The following is a 17,640-nucleotide window of genomic DNA, read 5'->3' as shown; positions in this document are numbered from 1 at the left end:
TATGAATTTGAGAGTGGTTACATTTCTCCAGCCTCATCCCTCAATTTTGAACGAAACAGGGGCGGGGAATGCTTTGTTATTGTTTAAAATGCTGCCCACCTGTTTATGAGCAACCATTGAAGGCTACCTCGTACAAATACTCAGCAATGTGACTTTTCCCACAGCCAATGTCCAATGCCAAAGGAAATGTCCTGTGAAAATAAGTCCAAAATGTCTGCATACCTCACAAGCACAGATATAAACTTGAATTTCAACAACATTTCAACAACATGAATGTGACAATTTTCAGACTATGTCCATGCATCACAACTTCTGTTGCCTTACCTTGCAATGTCATAGACCCTGTCTGCAACTCTGCTTCCAACCTGCACATGAATATGAACAGTACCAGAACACACACATTATCTTGGATAAAAGAGAGCTAGGACGGGACAAACTATCTCATACAAATACAGCTACAGTATACCTCATCTCTTCAGATAGTCATATTTGTCACTGTCTTGTAGTGATGCAGCCCATTTCTTCTGTCTCCTCGTCATAGTCGTGTCAAATACATTCTTTGTACCTCCAGCCCTGCCTGACAACTGGATCTGTATTTCGGTCCATTGAAAACACCGAATTTTGGAAGAAGACAACTCTTTCACCGGTGGAAACCTTGAATGAGCTGTCATGACATTTCTTTGTGAATGAGCTGCATCATGTTATTGAGGGACCAGACATCTAAAGCTGCCTATTTTCAAGACTCTCCGGCAGACACAACTACCATTGAGAAAATGACTACCTATTGCATTGTTCAATTTTACAAATTGTTTACAGACTAACGAGTTAATTACAGTAATACGTAGCAAACCATTGCACAACAAATTAATGTTTTTATTAATATTCCAGTCGTCCACATTGAATGACCTCGCCACAGTGGACAAACAGAAAATATGGAACTTATTTCTTCCACGGTTGATAGAAAATGTGGAACTGGATTTAAGTCTGTCCACTAGTTTTACATCCTCTTCTTGTTGTAAAGGCTACTGCATATGGTGCTGATTTCATTTTAAAGCTTTAATGATACACGTATAATGCTAAATGTATGTATTGAATTTGAATACATTATGTATTGAATATGGACTGAATTGTGGTTTTGTACTTCCTGGCTTGCCTTACGTATTGAATATGGACTGAACTGTGGTTTTGTACTGCCTGGCTTGCCGTATGCGAAAAGGGGTGGGACAAGAAAAAGGTCACGGAAGTGGTGCATGCTGGGAGAACACGTGGATATCGGTACAATTTCACTGGAGAAGTTGTTTTGGTAAGTCTCTATTCACCAAAATACTTTTGCACTCTTTATCTCTGCCAAATATTTCCCAGTTTACACTTTGAATTGTGTTCTTTATGCTAACCGCAGCTCTTGGAATGGCCCTTCTCAAGTGTCTGACTCGTGTGTCTGACTTATGTATCAAAAGTGTTAGCTTGCTTGTAAGCTATGCAATAAAACACTCACTTGTTAGAATAGTATGCACCCAGGGTATTGCATTGTGGTGCAGTGTACCTACTAGGACTAATAGACAGTGGGAATTAGCTTATGTCATTGTGAGCTTACCTAGCTAGCTAACTACCTAGCTCGGGTGCCCATAGAGAATGACAGAGGCCTCTAGTGGCCAAAAGGTCATTTTTAGCATGGGAAGTGCCATTGAGGGCTTCCACCATTTTAATGTAGTCAACTAGGTGGGACTTCCAACTTCATTGGCTGATCCCTCCTGATGATCCGTTCTGAGTCATGTCCAACCTGGTTATTAGAAGGGATCAGCCAACCGTGAAGAAGAAAATGGACTACTTTAAAGTTGAGATGGCCTCTGGCGCTGTCACAGATGCTATAATGTAGCGTGTTCACTTGCTGCTGTACAATGTAGAAAATTAGGCAATTCAAGAGGGTGCTATGAAATTAATGTCAAAATGTGTTTTTCTTTGCCCTTTGTCATCATAAATTACATAGCATGAATCATTATGGCAACTGCTCGGCCTCTACAGAGGGTAGTGCGTACGGCCCAGTACATCACCGGGGCCAAGCTTCCTGCCATCCAAGATCTCTATACCGTGCAGTGTCAGACGAAGGCCCTAAAAATTGTCAGACTCCAGCCACCCTAGTCATAGACTGTTCTCTCTGCTACCGCATGGCAAGCATTACCGGAGCGCCACGTCTAGGTCCAAGAGGCTCTTAAATAGCTTCTACCCCAAGCCATAAGACTCCTGAACAGCTAATCAAATGGCTACCCAGACTATTTGCATTGCCCCCCCCCCCCTTCTATGCTGCTGCTACTCTCTGTTATTATCTATGCATAGTCACTTTAATAATTTTACCGACATGTACATTATACCTCAATTATCTCAACACCTATGCCCCCACACATTGACTCTGTACCGGGACCCCCTGTATATAGCCCAGCTATTGTTATTTACTGCTGCTCTTTAATCATTTGTTATTCTTATCGCTTAGTTTTTTTTAGGTATTTTCTTAAAACTGCATTGTTGGTTAAAGGCTTGTAAGTAAGCATTTCATTGTAAGGTCTACACCTGTTCTATTCGGCGCATGTGACATATATAATTTGATGTAATAACTTCCATTGACAAACTGTCTGTCCTCTTTATAGATACTGCTTCGACGACTTAGCCATCATGGCTTCCAAAAAAGACCAAAGCGGCGATGACCGCTTCCAAAAAGTGAAAAAGGACCCACGCTTCTGGGAAATGCCAGAGAAAGAGCACAAAATCAAGATTGACAAGCGCTTCCAGTCCATGTTCCACGACGATCGCTTCAAGCTCAAGTACACGGTCGACAAACGCGGCCGACCCGTCAACCACACCTCCTCCGAGGACCTGAAACGTTTCTACAATCTCTCTGACTCTGAGGAGGAAAAGGAGGATGGAAAGGATAAAGAGGAGGAGGAGAAGAAGAAAAAGAAGACAAAAGCAAAGTTGGGCTCTGTGGAGGGAGAGGATAAGGTAGTGGATGAGCCTAAAAAGCCTCTGAAGAAAGGAAAAGCTTCACAGTCCATAAAGAGTGGACCTAAAGGAGACCAGCCTATCAGAGGAGTCAGACTGTGTGAGGAGGGTAAGTAGAAGAGGGGACCTTATTGTATGACCTTATGACCCATAACATGCATTACACCTCAGGGCCCCTGCTAAAGCAAATACGTTAAAAACAAATGTTTCAAGTTTTGTCACGTGCACAAGTACAGTGAAATGCCTTTTTTTGAAAGCTCTTTCCCAACAATGCAGTAATCAATATCAGTAGTACTATAAAGTAAAGTAGAACAAAAACACACGAGAAATAGAAATAAGAGTACAAGTAAGTAAGTAAGCTATATCCAGGGTCAGTGCCAATAACATATTTACAATGTGCAGGGGTAGATATAGAGCCCTTTCTGTGTTTACAAACATTGCCGTACAAGGGCGATTCGCGCAAGTTGGTGGCAGAACAAGGGGGGGTTCTTATAGAACACCAGCAAAAATATATATACTTACATGTTGCTTATGCATGCATTTCACACTACTTTTGGATTGTTATTGGATTTTAAGGCTCGTATGAACGTCCTGCTAATATAATGTTTGTGTCATCATCGCAAATCAACTGCATTATACTTCAAATTCACTTGGCTAGCTGTTGCTACAGGCTATATCAATGAGTGTTAGCATTCTAGCGAACAACTGCTGCATCCCAAATTAGTTATTTTGCAAAGATCACGACCAAATATAATCCTAGTGACTGTTCAAGCAACAATCAAAACATGGTAAGCGTATGAGAACCTCCAAAAGGTTATTTTGTTAAGAAGTAATAAAAACATAAATCTAAGCTAAGTTGAATGGGTGCAGATGGCGATGGCTTTCCAACTGCCGCCGAGAGTCATGTGCATCTGTACGTGACGTCAATGTGTCGTGTACTGGAAAAGGGTCTATGTATAGGTATAAGGTGACTAGGCATCAGGATATATGATAAACAGAGTAGCAGCAGTGTATTTGATGAATGTATGTGAGTAAATGAAGTGTGTGTTGGAGTGTGAGTATTTAAAGTCTTGTGAGTGTGCATAGTCAGTACAAAAAATGATGAAACATTGGGCAATGAGTTGGATTGAAGACATAAAGATATAGCTCTAGAGATGATGACAGTTTTACTCAGTTTGCTCAGTCCTAGCAAAGCTGCTACTGCAGCCAAGTGGAGACTTTATACAGTGCAGTCGGAAAGTATTCACACCCCTTCCCTTTTTCCACATTTTGTTACGTTGCAGCCTTATTCTAAAATGGATTAAATCAAAATGAAAAAATCCTCATCAATCTACACACAATACCCCATAATGACAAAGTGGAAACAGGTTTTCAGAAATTGTTTCAAATATATACAGTTGAAGTCAGAAGTTTCCATACACTTAGGTTGGGGTCATTAAAACTTGTTTTTCAACCACTACACAAATTTCTTGTTAACAAACTATAGTTTTGGCAAGTCTGTTAGGACCTCTACTTTGTGCATGACACTTGTAACTTTTCCAACAATTGTTTACAGACAGATTATTTCACTTATAATTCACTGGATCACAATTCCAGTGGGTCAGAAGTTTACATACACTAAGTTGACTGTGCCTTTAAACAGCTTGGACAATTCCAGAAAATGATGTCATGGCTGTAGAAGCTTCTGATAGGCTAATTGACATAATTTGAGTCAATTGGAGGTGTACCTGTAGATGTATTTGAAGGCCTACCTTCAAACTCAGTGCCTCTTTGCTTGACATCATGGGAAAATAAAAAGAAATCAGCCAAGACCTCAGAAGAAAGAATGGAGACCTCCACAAGTCTAGTACATCCTTGGGAGCAATTTCCAAACGCCTGAAAGTACCACATTCATCTGTACAAACAATAGTAAGCAAGTATAAACACCATGGGACCACCCATCCGTCATACTGCTCAGGAAGGAGACGCGTTCTGTCTCCTAGAGATGAACGTACTTTGGTGCGGTAAGTGCAAATCAATCCCAGAACAACAGCAAAGGACTTTGTGAAGATGCTGGAGGAAACAGGTACAAAAGTATCTATATCCACAGTAAAACGAGTCCTATATCAACATAACCTGAAAGGCCGCTCAGCAAGGAAGAAGCCACTGCTCCAAAACCGCCATTAAAAAGCCAGACTACGGTTTGCAACTGCACATGGGGACAAAGATTGTACTTTTTGGAGAAATGTCCTCTGGTCTGATGAAACAAAAATAGGACTGTTTGGCCATAATGACCATCGTTATGTTTGGAGAAGAAAGGGGGAGCCCTGCAAGCCGAAGATCACCATCCCAACCGTGAAGCATGGGGGAGGCAGCATCATGTTGTGGGGGTGCTTTGCTGTATAAGGGACTGGTGCACTTTACAAAATAGATGGCATCATGAGAGAGGAAAATGATGTGGATATATTGAAGCAACATCTCAAGACATCAGTCAGGAAGTTAAAGCTTGGTCGCAAATGGATCTTCCAAATGGACAATGACCCCAAGCATACTTCCAAAGTTGGGGCAAAATGGCTTAAGGACAACAAAGTCAAGGTTTTGGAGTGGCCATCACAAAGCCCTGACCTCAATCCCATAGAAAATGTGTGGGCAGAACTGAAAAAGCGTGTGCGAGCAAGGAGGCCTACAAACCTGACTCAGTTACACCAGCTCTGTCAGGAGGAATGGGCCAAAATTCACCCAACTTATTGTGGGAGGCTTGTGGAAGGCTACCCAACACGTTTGACCCAAATTAAACAATTTAAAGGCAATGCTACCAAATACTAATTGAGTGTATGTAAACTTCTGACCCACTGGGAATGTGATGAAAGAAATAAAAGCTGAAATAAATCATTCTCTCTACTATTATTCTGACATTTCACATTCTTAAAATAAAGTGGTGATCCTAAACTTGCCTAAGACAGGGAATGTTTACTTGGATTAAATGTCAGGAATTGTGAAACTGAGTTTAAATGTATTTGGCTAAGGTGTATGTAAACTTCCGACTTCAACTGTATATATTTAAAAAAGAAACGCTTTTATATATATATATATATGGTCATTGTATATGTATATATATGCTCATTGTTTTGAAGTTTGTTGCTGCAATCAATACATGCTGTTTTTACAGGTGACGAAGAGGAAGATGACAAGGTGCCTCACGTTGAGGGGGACGAGGACGATGTGGACCAGGCGGCCAGCATCTCAGACGGCAGTGAGGATGAGGAAGACGATGACGAGGATGAAGCAGATGTGGAGAGTGACGTGGAGAGCGGCTCCGAGGACGAGTCAGGTTCAGAGTCAGATGAGGACAGTGATAGCAGCGGGTCTGATCTGGCCAGGGGGAAAGGCAATGTGGAGACCAGCTCGGACGAGGACGACGATGATGACGTGGAGGCCATCATGAAACGTGAGGAGGAGGAGATCCAGCACGACTGGGGCGAGCTGTGCAAGGACGTGACGCGGAGTGAGGAGGTGAGGAGGTCTAAGGCTGTGTCTCAATTGTCCAGAGGGACTTCCTCTTCTCATCAGATCTTCAATGCCATACAGCACTCCTTCCGTGGCCTCCAACTGCTCTTAAATGCTAGTAAAACCAAATGCATGCTTTTCAACCGTTCGCTGCCTGCACCCGCCCGCCCGACTAGCATCGCCACCCTGGACGGTTCCGACCTAGAATATGTGGACATCTATAAATACCTAGGTGTCTGGCTAGACTGTAAACTCTCCTTCCAGACTCATATTAAACATCTCCAATCCAAAATCAAATCAAGAATCGGCTTTCTATTTCGCAACAAAGCCTCCTTCACTCACGCCGCCAAACTCACCCTAGTAAAACTGACTATCCTACCGATCCTCGACTTCGGCGATGTCATCTACAAAATAGCTTCCAATACTCTACTCAGCAAACTAGATGCAGTTTATCACAGTGCCATCCGTTTTGTTACTAAAACACCTTATACCACCCACCACTGCGACCTGTATGCTCTAGTCGGCTGGCCCTCGCTACATATTCGTCGCCAGACCCACTGGCTCCAGGTCATCTATAAGTCCATGCTAGGTAAAGCTCCGCCTTTTCTCAGTTCACTGGTCACGATATCAACACCCACCCGTAGCACGCGCTCCAGCAGGTATATCTCACTGATCATCCCAAAAGCCAACACCTCATTTGGCCGCCTGTCCTTCCAGTTCTCTGCTGCCTGTGACTGGAACAATCACTGAAGTTGGAGACTTTTATTTCCCTCACCAACTTTAAACATCTGCTATCTGAGCAGCTAACCGATCGCTGCAGCTGTACATAGTCCATCTGTAAACAACCCACCCAATTTACCTACCTCATCCCCTTACTGTTTTTATTTATTTATTTTTCTGCTCTTTTGCACACCAGTATCTCTACTTGCTCATGATCATCTGATGATTTATCACTCCAGTGTTAATCTGCTAAATTGTAATTATTCGCTCCTATGGCCTATTTATTGCCTACCGCATGCCTTTTGCACACAATGTATATAGACTCATTTTGTTCTTTTTCCTACTGTGTTATTGACTTGTTTATTGTTTACTCCATGTGTAACTCTGTGATGTTGTCTGTTCACACTGCTATGCTTTATCTTGGCCAGGTCGCAGTTGTAAATGAGAACTTGTTCTCAACTAGCCTACCTGGTTAAATAAAGGTGAAAAAAACAAAAAGTCCTTTCGTCATCTAAAATGACATAAGAAATTGCATGTTCCAATATTGTTTTTTTTTTACTACAACAGGTAACACAAAGGCTGGCCGTGTGTAACATGGATTGGGACCGGATGAAAGCCAAGGACCTGCTGGCTCTGTTTAACTCCTTCAAGCCTAAAGGAGGGGTTGTGCTCTCTGTGAAGGTAAGGCTACATTAATTTGCCTGCTGGCTGTCACTCAAATCTGATGGATGTGACACTGATTCACCAGACCAAGTCGCAAATATTGTGTATGTTTAACACTGTGTTTGTTTAGATCTACCCCTCAGAGTTTGGGAAGGAGCGGGTTCAGCAGGAACAGACCCAGGGTCCCCTGGAGCTGTTGGCTCTGCCGGAGGATCCGGACAAAGACACAGAGGAGGAGATGTATGATCTAGCTACCCCATTCACACATCCCTATCCTCCCTGTATTGTTCAACCAGAAATTAACCAGAGATAAAATGTAGTGGTCCTAACAGATCAAAGATAGGCAGTGAAATAGTTTCTATGAAAAGTGAATTGGTATTCATTTATGTGTTTGTGTATTGCAGGATTTACAGAGAGAAGATGCGGGACTACCAATTCAAGCGGCTAAAGTACTACTATGCGGTGGTGGAGTGCGACTCGCTTGACACAGCTGCTAAAATCTACCAGGAGTGTGACGGCTTTGAGTACGAGAGCAGCTGCTCCATCCTGGACCTGCGGTGAGGGAATAGACAGACACTCATTTATACTGAAGTACATACACTGGAGGAAAATGTGTTCAATGAAAGTGTAATAGAATGTACTGTATAACTTGATAACGTAAAGCATGGTAATGAAGCTGTCCTCAAAAGAGAGGTGGTACACAACATCTTATCAGTAGATAGAATAACATAATGGCACACATAGTGATGAATCTCATCCTTGCTTAATATATTACCAGTATATCATCGTACATCAAGGTATTGCACTTGTACATGCTAACTACTTATTAGCATGATACCATTATCTGTGCTGCTGGTTCATTCTAAACATTAGGATGTCGCTAAACTCCCATGCTAAATGTTGTGGTGGTCCCTCCTCTCTTCCGTGGGAACAGGTTTATCCCTGATGATGTGACGTTTGACGAGGAGCCAAAGGACTTAGCCACAGACGTGGACCTGTCTGCCTACACCCCCAAGCTCTTCACCTCCACAGCAGCAGCCACGTCAAAGGTTAGACACACTCCGTCTAATAATCTCTTATGGTCAAAGAATAATATTTCCTCCATGGTCGGTCCCAGGCTTACCACCTGTGGAGCGATGGTCCTGCAGTACACTGAACAAAAATATAAACGCAACATGCAACAATTTCAAAGATTTTATGGAGTTATACTTCATATAAGGAAATCAGTCAATTTAAATAAATACATTTGGCCCTCATCTATGGATTTCACATGACTGGGAATACAGATATGCATCTGTTGGTCACAGATACCTTAAATAAAAGTAGTGGTGTGGATCAGAAAACCAGTCAGTATCTGGTTTGACTGTCATTTGCCTCATGGAGTGCGACACATCTACTTCGCATAGAGTTGATCAGGCTGTTGATTGTGGCCTGTGGAATGTTGTCCCACTCCTCTTCAATAGCTGTGCGAAGTTACTGGATATTGGCGGGAACTGGAACACATTGTCGATCCAGAGCATCCCAAACATGCTCAATAGGTGACATGTCTGGTGAGTATGCAGGTCATGGAAGAACTGGGAGATTTTCAGCTTCCAGAAATTGTGTACAGATCATTGCGACATGGGGCCGTGCATTATCATGCTGAAACGTGGGGTCATGGCGGCGGATGAATGGCACGACAATGGGCCTCAGGATCTCGTCACGGTATCTCTGTGTATTCAAATTACCATCTATAAAATGCAATTGTGTTCATTGTCCGTAGCTGCCCATACCATAGCCCCACTGCCACCATGGGGCACTCTGTTCACAACGTTGACATCAGTAAACCGCTCGCCCACACGACGCCATCAGCCCGGTACAGTTGAAACCGGGATTAATCCGTGAACACACTTCTCCAGCGTGCCAGTGGCCATCGAAGGTGAGCATTTGCCTACTGGAGTCAGTTACGATGCCGAACTGCAGTTAGGTCAAGACCCTGGTGAGGATGATGAGCACGCAGATGAGCTTACCTGAGACGGTTTCTGACAGTTTGTGCAGAAATGATTTGTTTGTGCAAACCCAAAGTTTCATCAGCTGTCCAAGTTGCTGGTTTTAGACAGTCCTGCAGGTGAAGAAGACGGATGTCAATTATCTGGCAACAGCTCTACAAGAAGACCAAGGCCACCCAATTGCACGCTCCCTCAACTTGAGACGAAACTTGTTTGACCTGTGTAATGATCATGCTGTTTATTCAGCTTCTTGATATGTCACCCCTGTCAGGTGGATGGATTATCTTGGCAACGTAGAAATGCTCACTAACAAGGATATAATTTGTGCCTAAAATGTTTGTGAATTAAGTTTTTGTGCATATGGAACATTTTTGGGAAATCTTTCATTTCAGCTCATGAAACATGGGACACTTTACATGTTGTGTTTTTTTAAAATGTTTTTGTTCAGAATAAATATGAGTTGTTCAGATTGAATTTTTTTGCTGAATATTTGCATCGTCCATTTCCCTCTAGTCCTATCATCTTCTTTAGTTGAGAAAGGACTGTGGTTATATTTCAGGTTGTTTACATGTATGACTTATTGTGTGTTTTCCACCCCAGGTGGAGTTGACCTGGGACGAGACAGACCATGAGCGTGTCACTGCCATGAACAGGAAGTTCAACAAGGACGAGCTGCTGCAGATGGATTTCAACGCCTACCTGGCCTCCTCCAGCGATGATGATGAGGATGGAGTGGAGATGGAGAAGGAAGAGGAGCTTCCAGAGGGTAAGAAAACAACACTTGAAGTGATTTTGATTAGCTTTTATAAGATACCTTTCAAACCTGTATACTCGAAGGACAAACCTCACTTTAAGGTTATTATTCTTTGTGCTGGTAGATTATTGCCAACGGGGACAAATTACTATTACTGTAATTTTAAAGGAGAGATGTTATTTTATGTATATTGCATATGTTTGTTGCGTTGACTTTTATTTCGCCTTTGGTCACCTAGTTAAACAACCAGAAGAGGCCAGCAAGGAGGTGGAGAAGGTCAGGAAAGGGAAGCAGAGCAGCGGCAAGCAGATAGAGAAATACAGAGAGATGCTGAAGAGCATCCAGGAGAAAGACAAGAAGAAGGAGGACAAGGGCATGGAGATGGAGATCACATGGGTGCCAGGTAGGGACAAAAAAAAATCCCGTGTCAGAGACTTTTTCATTGTCAGTAGTGCAACTTTTCATTATGTCAGTGTGACCTTTCCCCATATGTCAGATAATGCAACTTTTTGTTGTCGGACAGTGTGACTTTTCCCATATGTCGGAATAGTGTGACTTTGACCTGTCAGTACAAATTGCATTTAGTTGGCACAACCAACCACTAAGCAGTCTCATAATTACACTCCCATCTTCCTCATCTCAGGACTGAAGGAGACAACTGAACAGTTGGTGAAGGAGAAGCTAGAAGGAAAGGACAAGCTGACACCCTGGGAAGAGTTCATTGAGAAGAAGAAGGACAAGAAAAAGCAGAAGAAGACCAAAGGAAAGCAGGTGAGATCACTAGATTAAAGAAGGTTGTTAAATATCTCTCACACATTGTATTGGAGGGTGACAGACTTTTTTTCTTTCCTTCAGGAATCGGATGATTCGGACCTCAGTGGCGATGAGCTTCCTGCAGACGTTGACTTTGATGACCCGTTCTTTGCTGAAGAGCTTGGTTCTACGGGTGAGTCGCGCCGTGAATCATAATCTGTTGCCACATTTACTCGAGTGCACCGGTAAAACAAATCACAATGTGCTTTTATGCATGATTTGACCATGACTTTTTTTCTTCCTAATCTCCCAGATCTGAAAAAGAAAGCAAAGAGCAAGAAAAACAAAAAGGTGGAGGAGAGGACACCTGAAGAGAAGGAGGAGTTGGAGAAACAAAAGGTAGGTGTCAGTGACGTGGAGTTGAAAGCACTCGTATACACTAATGCAATGGACTTAATACCGTTACTGGTATTCAGAACGTTGCACATGACATTTTGTGAGCAGATATTCTTGACACGGTTCGTGAGTAAGCTAATCAAAAGTAACCCATTTTATTTCTCCATAAACCCACAGGCTGAGATGGCCCTGCTCATGGACGACGACGACAAGCACAAACACTTCAACTACGACAAGATCGTAGAGGAGCAGAACCTGACCAAAAAGAAGAGGAAGAAGCTTCTGAAGAAGGACAACACGAGCCTGGAGGAGGACAACTTCCAGGTCGGAGCAGCATTTTGGTTTCTTTTCATGGCAAAGAAATAGCTTGTACTCAACAGGCAGTATTTTGAAGTGTTTTTTTTTTTACCATCGTTTCCCATTGACATCAAGTAATGATTTCGGAAAGTCTCAAATCAGAAGCTTCATGAATACACTTATTGATAGGGGAGTGTAGGTTACATTTCCTGGAATAAGGTGGAATTGGTACACATTCAACTTTGCCAAAGTTCATTAACATTAATTAAGGACCCATTTTCTGTTGCCTTAAGATGCACAATTTGTTTTACTGTCGAGGCTTTTTTGTAGACTTCAATGAAATCTCAACACCCCCCCCCCCCCCCCCCCAATCTCTTCTCTGACAGGTGGATGTGAAGGACCCTCGTTTCCAGGCCATGTTCACCTCCCACCTCTACAACCTGGACCCGTCCGACCCGGGCTACAAGAAGACCAAGGCCACCCAGAGCATCCAGGTCGAGAAGCAGCGCCGCAGGGAGGAGCGCCAGCGCGACCAGGATGAGGCGCTCAAGAGCTCGCAGGCCCCGCCCGCACAGGAAGTGGGAGCAAAGAAACAGGAAACAGATGCCAGTGGCCAGGCGGTGGCTGAAACCACCAAGAAAATGGACCCCGGACTGTCCATGCTCATCAAGTCTATTAAGAACAAAACAGAGCAGTTTCAAGCACGGAAGAAACAGAAGACCATGTAGGTCTTTTTAACTGGACTATTTAGGACTACGTTTCTGGGTGAAAAGCTATGGACTCTTAACCAGTAGTTATGTGCAGCGGCCTTATGCTACACGATCCCTTTGTGATGAAAATACTGTTGGCGTGTGTGAGGCCTGAGATAAAAGCCTTGCCCACTTTTATTGTGAACTATCACTCTACAAAAAAGGCCTAATCAGGAACATGAAGTTGAAGATAAAGTTAGAATATTTTGTGTATTTGAATGTGAAAATATGCTAATTAACATTGAGACACTTGTATAAACCATGTTCTGAGGGACTGCCAACAGTACATGGTGGTTTGATAAATCTCTGAATAGTATTTTTTTACTCTTGATTTACATTATACAAACCTGCTCTATAGCCCCAGTCTGAGCCCTTTTAAAATACTTATTTTATATAAAAAGACACTTCACACAATTTTACAGAACTGGTTAATTGTATTTTCTATATGCAACAACAGTACACATTCATAGGTCCATTGATACTGTCAAACTCACAGCACGGCAACATTCTCATTGTTCAACAATTCATAATGATTCATTAAAAAAAATCATGTTTACATTTTTTTTGCCCTAAATTAGTGTAAGCATGATACAAAAAGGCTGTCCTGTTTGAAAAGAGGACCAATAGTAGTGCAAAAAAAAGCTATATACTGAGATGGCAACATACTCAAGTATCTTAAACCTCAGCACAGGTTTACATTGCCTTTTTGTTGTATTAATCTCACAGAAAACCCAAGGGGATACTTGGATTGAGAGGTAACAATATTAACAATACAAAATCTTAGAAATTGCACCATCATATGTTTAAACTATTTATCAAGTTACAAAGTACAAAAATATTTGATTATACATTAAGTATCCTCTATATCAATGTCGAGTTTCTTGCACAGGTTGAAATATTTTGTTTTGAAGTTGTAGTGTTTTCTTAAAAAAAATAAAAAAATAATAACCTGCAACACACTAATAATCTTGTTAAATGAGAACTGTGCTTCATAAACAGAACAAAAATTTGTGAACAGTGTTAAATGTGTTGGGACCAACCCTTAACAAATGCCTATCCTTCATAAGAAAATATTTGGTCACTGCAACCAGTTAAGTCAAAATACAGTCACACTGGGTCCGACATACTCATAAGGCAATTGAATAGTGAACTAAATAACCACCACAATAAATTGGATATGTTTGTTTTTTCCAAACCAGGTATATTTTAAAGCCATAGTTAAGAGCTGATGCTTTCTGAACAGCCGGAGGGGTGCATTTACTGTGGCAGTAAAGATGGAGGGTTACGTTTCCCTCACGTTCGACAGCTCAAGCGTAAAAGATGAGCTCAGGGATTTGCCCCCCCTGCACACCTGTCCCGTTGGTGCTGTCTGAGGAGCACTGGAACTGGAAGGTGACCTTGCCACACTGCACCTCAGTCATCCCCTCCTGGCCAAAGTAGCTGAGCTCGTTGCCGTCCAGCACGACGCTGGCCGTGTAGAATGTGTCGGGCTCGATCTGCACAGGGTATTCAAACCACACTGGGAATGTGCTGCTGGAGCCATCCGAAAAGTACTTGATGAGGCTCTGGCCCAGCGGCACGCCCTGCCTCTTGAGTTCAATCTTGGCGCTGTACTCTGCTGAGCCGCAGCTGGAGCCGTACAGGCCGAAGCCGGCGATGAACACTCGCTTGTCCACAGCGAACTGGATGCTGTCGCAGCGGCCCCGGTAGCGCCACTGGTTACTCCGGTAGGCGCACGACTGGAAGCGGTGGCAGCGCTGCGGCGCCAGGCCCTTGCGCAGCTTGCTGGCAAACAGCAGCTCAGGCTTCTTGGCGGCCGTGTACCACAGGAAGATGTCGTTGGTCTCATTGAGCGTCAGCACGCCCGACTGTGCCGCAATGTTGGCGAAGTCATCCAGCGTCATGGTGGGAATGCGGATCAGGTAGATGGCCTTGCCCAGCGCCACCCGTTTGTTCTCAATGGTGGGCGTCAGGTCCTGGCGCTGGCATTCGGCCTCGGCCCAGCTCAATGCCGCCTCGAACACCACCATCTCCTTGGCATTGAGCGTCTCGCGGCGCAGGATACTCTCCAGGGTCACTGAGTCGATGTCTGTGAAGCCCTCGGAGCGCAGCGCCAGCTCGGCTTGGGCGTCGATCACCTCCCAGCAGCGCTGCGTCAGGTCGGGCTCCTCAAACAGGCAGCTCTGGGAGAGCAGAACGCAAGCATTCTTGGCGCTCAGGCTCGTCTCCAGGAAGTTGACGCATGCCCGAGCTAGGTGGGGCACGATGTACTTCTTGGCGGCATAGAGCGTAGCCAGGACAGTGTCAGCACACAGGTCGATCTCGTCACAGTAGATGTACCTGCCAGACCAGAGTAGGGAGAGTCAGATTAGAGCTCGACAAGTTCACTTCAACTTCTCATTTATGGGAAGGCTAACTTAATAATTTCACATGCCATTGCATTGTCAGCTGAATATTCAAAGGAACACATTCTAACCTGAATACGGCCAAGTAAAACTTTTCATCTAGAAATAAAACTTGATGGTCCCATCATTCAGTCAGAGGCATTTTTCCTTTATAGCTTACTTGCAAATACCACGAATCAGACTACATTTCAAATGAACTAAGGTCGCCCTCATTCTGAAATGTACAATGAACACTGGGACTGCATCTAATGAGATGTCAGGAGGCGCTGGCCACGTACTTCAGCATGGCTAGGAACGAGGGAGGCTCCACATCAGGGATACGGATCTCTTCCTTGTCCTCTGCCAGTTCACCATAAAACATGGCGTGGAACACATTACTCCCCACAGCCAGCACATACTGAGGGACAACATGGAAGATAGGGAGTCACATGAGAAGCAAAGAGGGAGCAAGTTATGGTGGGAGGATGTATGAGGGATAGAAGGTGGAGAGAATATACATTTACACATATATAAATGTAGATATTTGCAAAAAGATTTGGCATAACGAGGCTGGTGTGGAGACATCTAATTGCATTTTATTTAACATTTTGGTCATTTAGTAGACTCATGTGTCTGTACATGTTGTGTTTTGTCTTGCTCAGTGAAGTACTCACATATGTTGGACAGGTTTAAAGGGCTTGATTACCTTGTGCCCAGGTACTCGCTGAGTCCCTCCTGGAGGGCCAACAACAAAGTGAACATCTGCCATCAACTCATTGTTGAACATGACTGAATTCCTGTGAAAGCATGAGTCATATGATTAATGAACCGTGTCCATGGCATCACATTCAGACTTCAGTATCTGCATGTAAGAGCTAGTAGACCCAAGAAATGTGTTTTCTTTGGTCATTTTAAATCTATTAAAATGTACACATCGTCTCCCCTCAAAAGGCAGTAGAATCCCAGTTTAACTACTGCTTACTGGGGTCACCTACCGCTCTCGGATGGTAGGATAGAGCCCTTGCCAGTTACAGCTGTGAATGGTGTTGTTATTCAGGTTCTGCGGCTGGTATTGCTGCACAGCTGTTTTGGTTGAGGATGCTGGGGCCAGCTTCTTGGTGGGAAAGAGCTCTGCAGCCATCTTCACCCCACTATTTCTTGTTAGGGTGATGTCATGGCAGGCGTGAGGCTGCGATTGTTGGGGCAATCTTTTAAATTGCCTTTATTTGACGATCGTGGCTGACACTGGAAAGGACAAAAAAAATTCTAGCCACAGCAACAAAAACAAGGTTCTAACGTTAGCTAGCTACTGTAGCTGGCTAATGTTAGCTAGCGTAAAATAGTTCGCAATGTAGTCAAACAATACATGCAAAAATACACACGATAAACATCTAACGTTATCTATCTAGATTCTAGAGCGTTGTTTAAATCCTCGCTTAATTTTAGACGTATTAGCTAACGTTAGATATCTACCTGTAGCCAGTTTGCTAACGCTAGCTGACTGCGGTCAAGACTGGCCAGATGTGATATAGGAAGTGGCTAATGAACGCTTGTTTATTGAATTTGGCAAAACCGAGAAAGGTGTCTATCCTCTTACCTGCCGCATTTGACGGCTAGTAGCTATCACCAATCGTAAAGTGTGCGCCCGACGATTATATGAAACGTTTCCACATCCAAATAGCTTGCTACACAACTCGAGTGTACACAATACACATCTGCCAGGCACAATTGTTTAGGTGTCATACAAGTTCATACCACTACGAGTTAAGGAGGGCCGTACTTTTGTTTTTGTAGAACGCTGAACAGGAACCCTTTCAAAACGCTTGTTCATTTTTGTGACATTGATAAAGAAGAAAAATATTCAAGCAGATTGTCACTGAGATATATTTGTGTAGGTATTTAAGTTATTTCAAAGTAAATGTAACACAGTGTGTGTGAGTGTTTCTACTGCCTCAGCCCAGTGTTGTCAAGTTAGTACTCAGTCTCGAGACCACTTATTGACCGTCTCGGTGTCATTGACATTTGTACTCGGTCTCGGACAGTGAGAACTCATAATTTCTTCCCGAGACAAGCGGAGTAAAAAAACGAATAATTACCGGTTTCCATTGTCAGCGCATAAAATCCCTTCGCTAGGCCAAATATATACACTCCTTTCTTGAAACATGAATATGTTATTAAGAGCCTTTATATATATATTATAGGCATGATTGCGCAGTGACGAACCTATAGGCCTTCATTGTGTGACAGGTTCGAGATTCTGGAAGGACAGCAACCGTAATACCAGCGCACTCATGTAGGAGAGTGTACTTTTTGTAAAACACAGGGCCAGTGGTGTAGTGGAGGGTATACGCAGGGTTTACGCAACGTATGTATACCAATTTTTTTTGTCAGTGGTCATTGCTTATATTAATTTCTTAATCCCTATTGATGCGTATCAAAGTAGTGTAGTGGAGGTA

The 17,640-nt window shown here is 43.2% G+C and overlaps 2 protein-coding genes across 4 annotated transcripts; one reads left to right on the top strand and one right to left on the bottom strand.

Moving 5' to 3' along the window:
- The first annotated feature begins 1,228 nt into the window (after positions 1–1,228).
- LOC120065357 (ESF1 homolog) lies at positions 1,229–13,356 on the top strand. The gene is made up of 14 exons (XM_039016291.1): positions 1,229–1,303; positions 2,643–3,103; positions 6,143–6,486; positions 7,768–7,881; positions 7,994–8,103; positions 8,268–8,420; positions 8,798–8,912; positions 10,452–10,617; positions 10,844–11,008; positions 11,249–11,376; positions 11,461–11,551; positions 11,672–11,757; positions 11,932–12,078; positions 12,438–13,356. The coding sequence occupies exons 2-14, from the start codon at positions 2,668–2,670 to the stop codon at positions 12,777–12,779; spliced, it is 2,397 nt and encodes a 798-aa protein (XP_038872219.1). The 5' UTR covers positions 1,229–1,303; positions 2,643–2,667; the 3' UTR covers positions 12,780–13,356.
- On the bottom strand, positions 13,198–17,480 carry LOC120065367 (BTB/POZ domain-containing protein 3-like). 3 transcript variants are annotated; one of them, XM_039016322.1, is made up of 5 exons: positions 17,408–17,480; positions 16,180–16,429; positions 15,891–15,981; positions 15,484–15,602; positions 13,198–15,140 (listed from the first exon to the last, which is right to left on the bottom strand). In XM_039016322.1, the coding sequence occupies exons 2-5, from the start codon at positions 16,323–16,325 to the stop codon at positions 14,108–14,110; spliced, it is 1,389 nt and encodes a 462-aa protein (XP_038872250.1). In that variant the 5' UTR covers positions 16,326–16,429; positions 17,408–17,480; the 3' UTR covers positions 13,198–14,107. The 3 variants fall into 3 exon arrangements, with proteins under 3 accessions (XP_038872250.1, XP_038872241.1, XP_038872232.1); XM_039016313.1 differs by lacking the exon at positions 17,408–17,480 and adding an exon at positions 17,281–17,392; XM_039016304.1 differs by lacking the exon at positions 17,408–17,480 and adding an exon at positions 16,782–16,926.
- Positions 17,481–17,640: the final 160 nt, after the last annotated feature.

This window comes from Salvelinus namaycush, chromosome 2 (genome assembly GCF_016432855.1).
Source record: "Salvelinus namaycush isolate Seneca chromosome 2, SaNama_1.0, whole genome shotgun sequence".
In the NCBI taxonomy this organism is placed as follows: Eukaryota; Metazoa; Chordata; class Actinopteri; order Salmoniformes; family Salmonidae; genus Salvelinus; species Salvelinus namaycush.
Note: the sequence above shows the minus strand (reverse complement) of the source record. Positions and strands in the feature narration are given on the sequence as shown.

What these genes read in the sequence shown, in the direction of transcription:
- LOC120065357 (XM_039016291.1), top strand. Translation starts at nt 2,668, where the DNA reads ATGGCTTCCAAAAAAGACCAAAGCGGCGATGACCGCTTCCAAAAAGTG. An exon ending in GGGTTGTGCTCTCTGTGAAG is followed by an intron (nt 7,882 to 7,993) that starts GTAAGGCTACAT and finishes GTGTTTGTTTAG; the next exon opens with ATCTACCCCTCAGAGTTTGG. An exon ending in TGAAGAGCTTGGTTCTACGG is followed by an intron (nt 11,552 to 11,671) that starts GTGAGTCGCGCC and finishes CTAATCTCCCAG; the next exon opens with ATCTGAAAAAGAAAGCAAAG.
- LOC120065367 (XM_039016322.1), bottom strand. Translation starts at nt 16,325, where the DNA reads ATGGCTGCAGAGCTCTTTCCCACCAAGAAGCTGGCCCCAGCATCCTCA. An exon ending in TATCCTACCATCCGAGAGCG is followed by an intron (nt 15,982 to 16,179) that starts GTAGGTGACCCC and finishes ATGCTTTCACAG; the next exon opens with GAATTCAGTCATGTTCAACA. An exon ending in TCGTTCCTAGCCATGCTGAA is followed by an intron (nt 15,141 to 15,483) that starts GTACGTGGCCAG and finishes CTGGTCTGGCAG; the next exon opens with GTACATCTACTGTGACGAGA.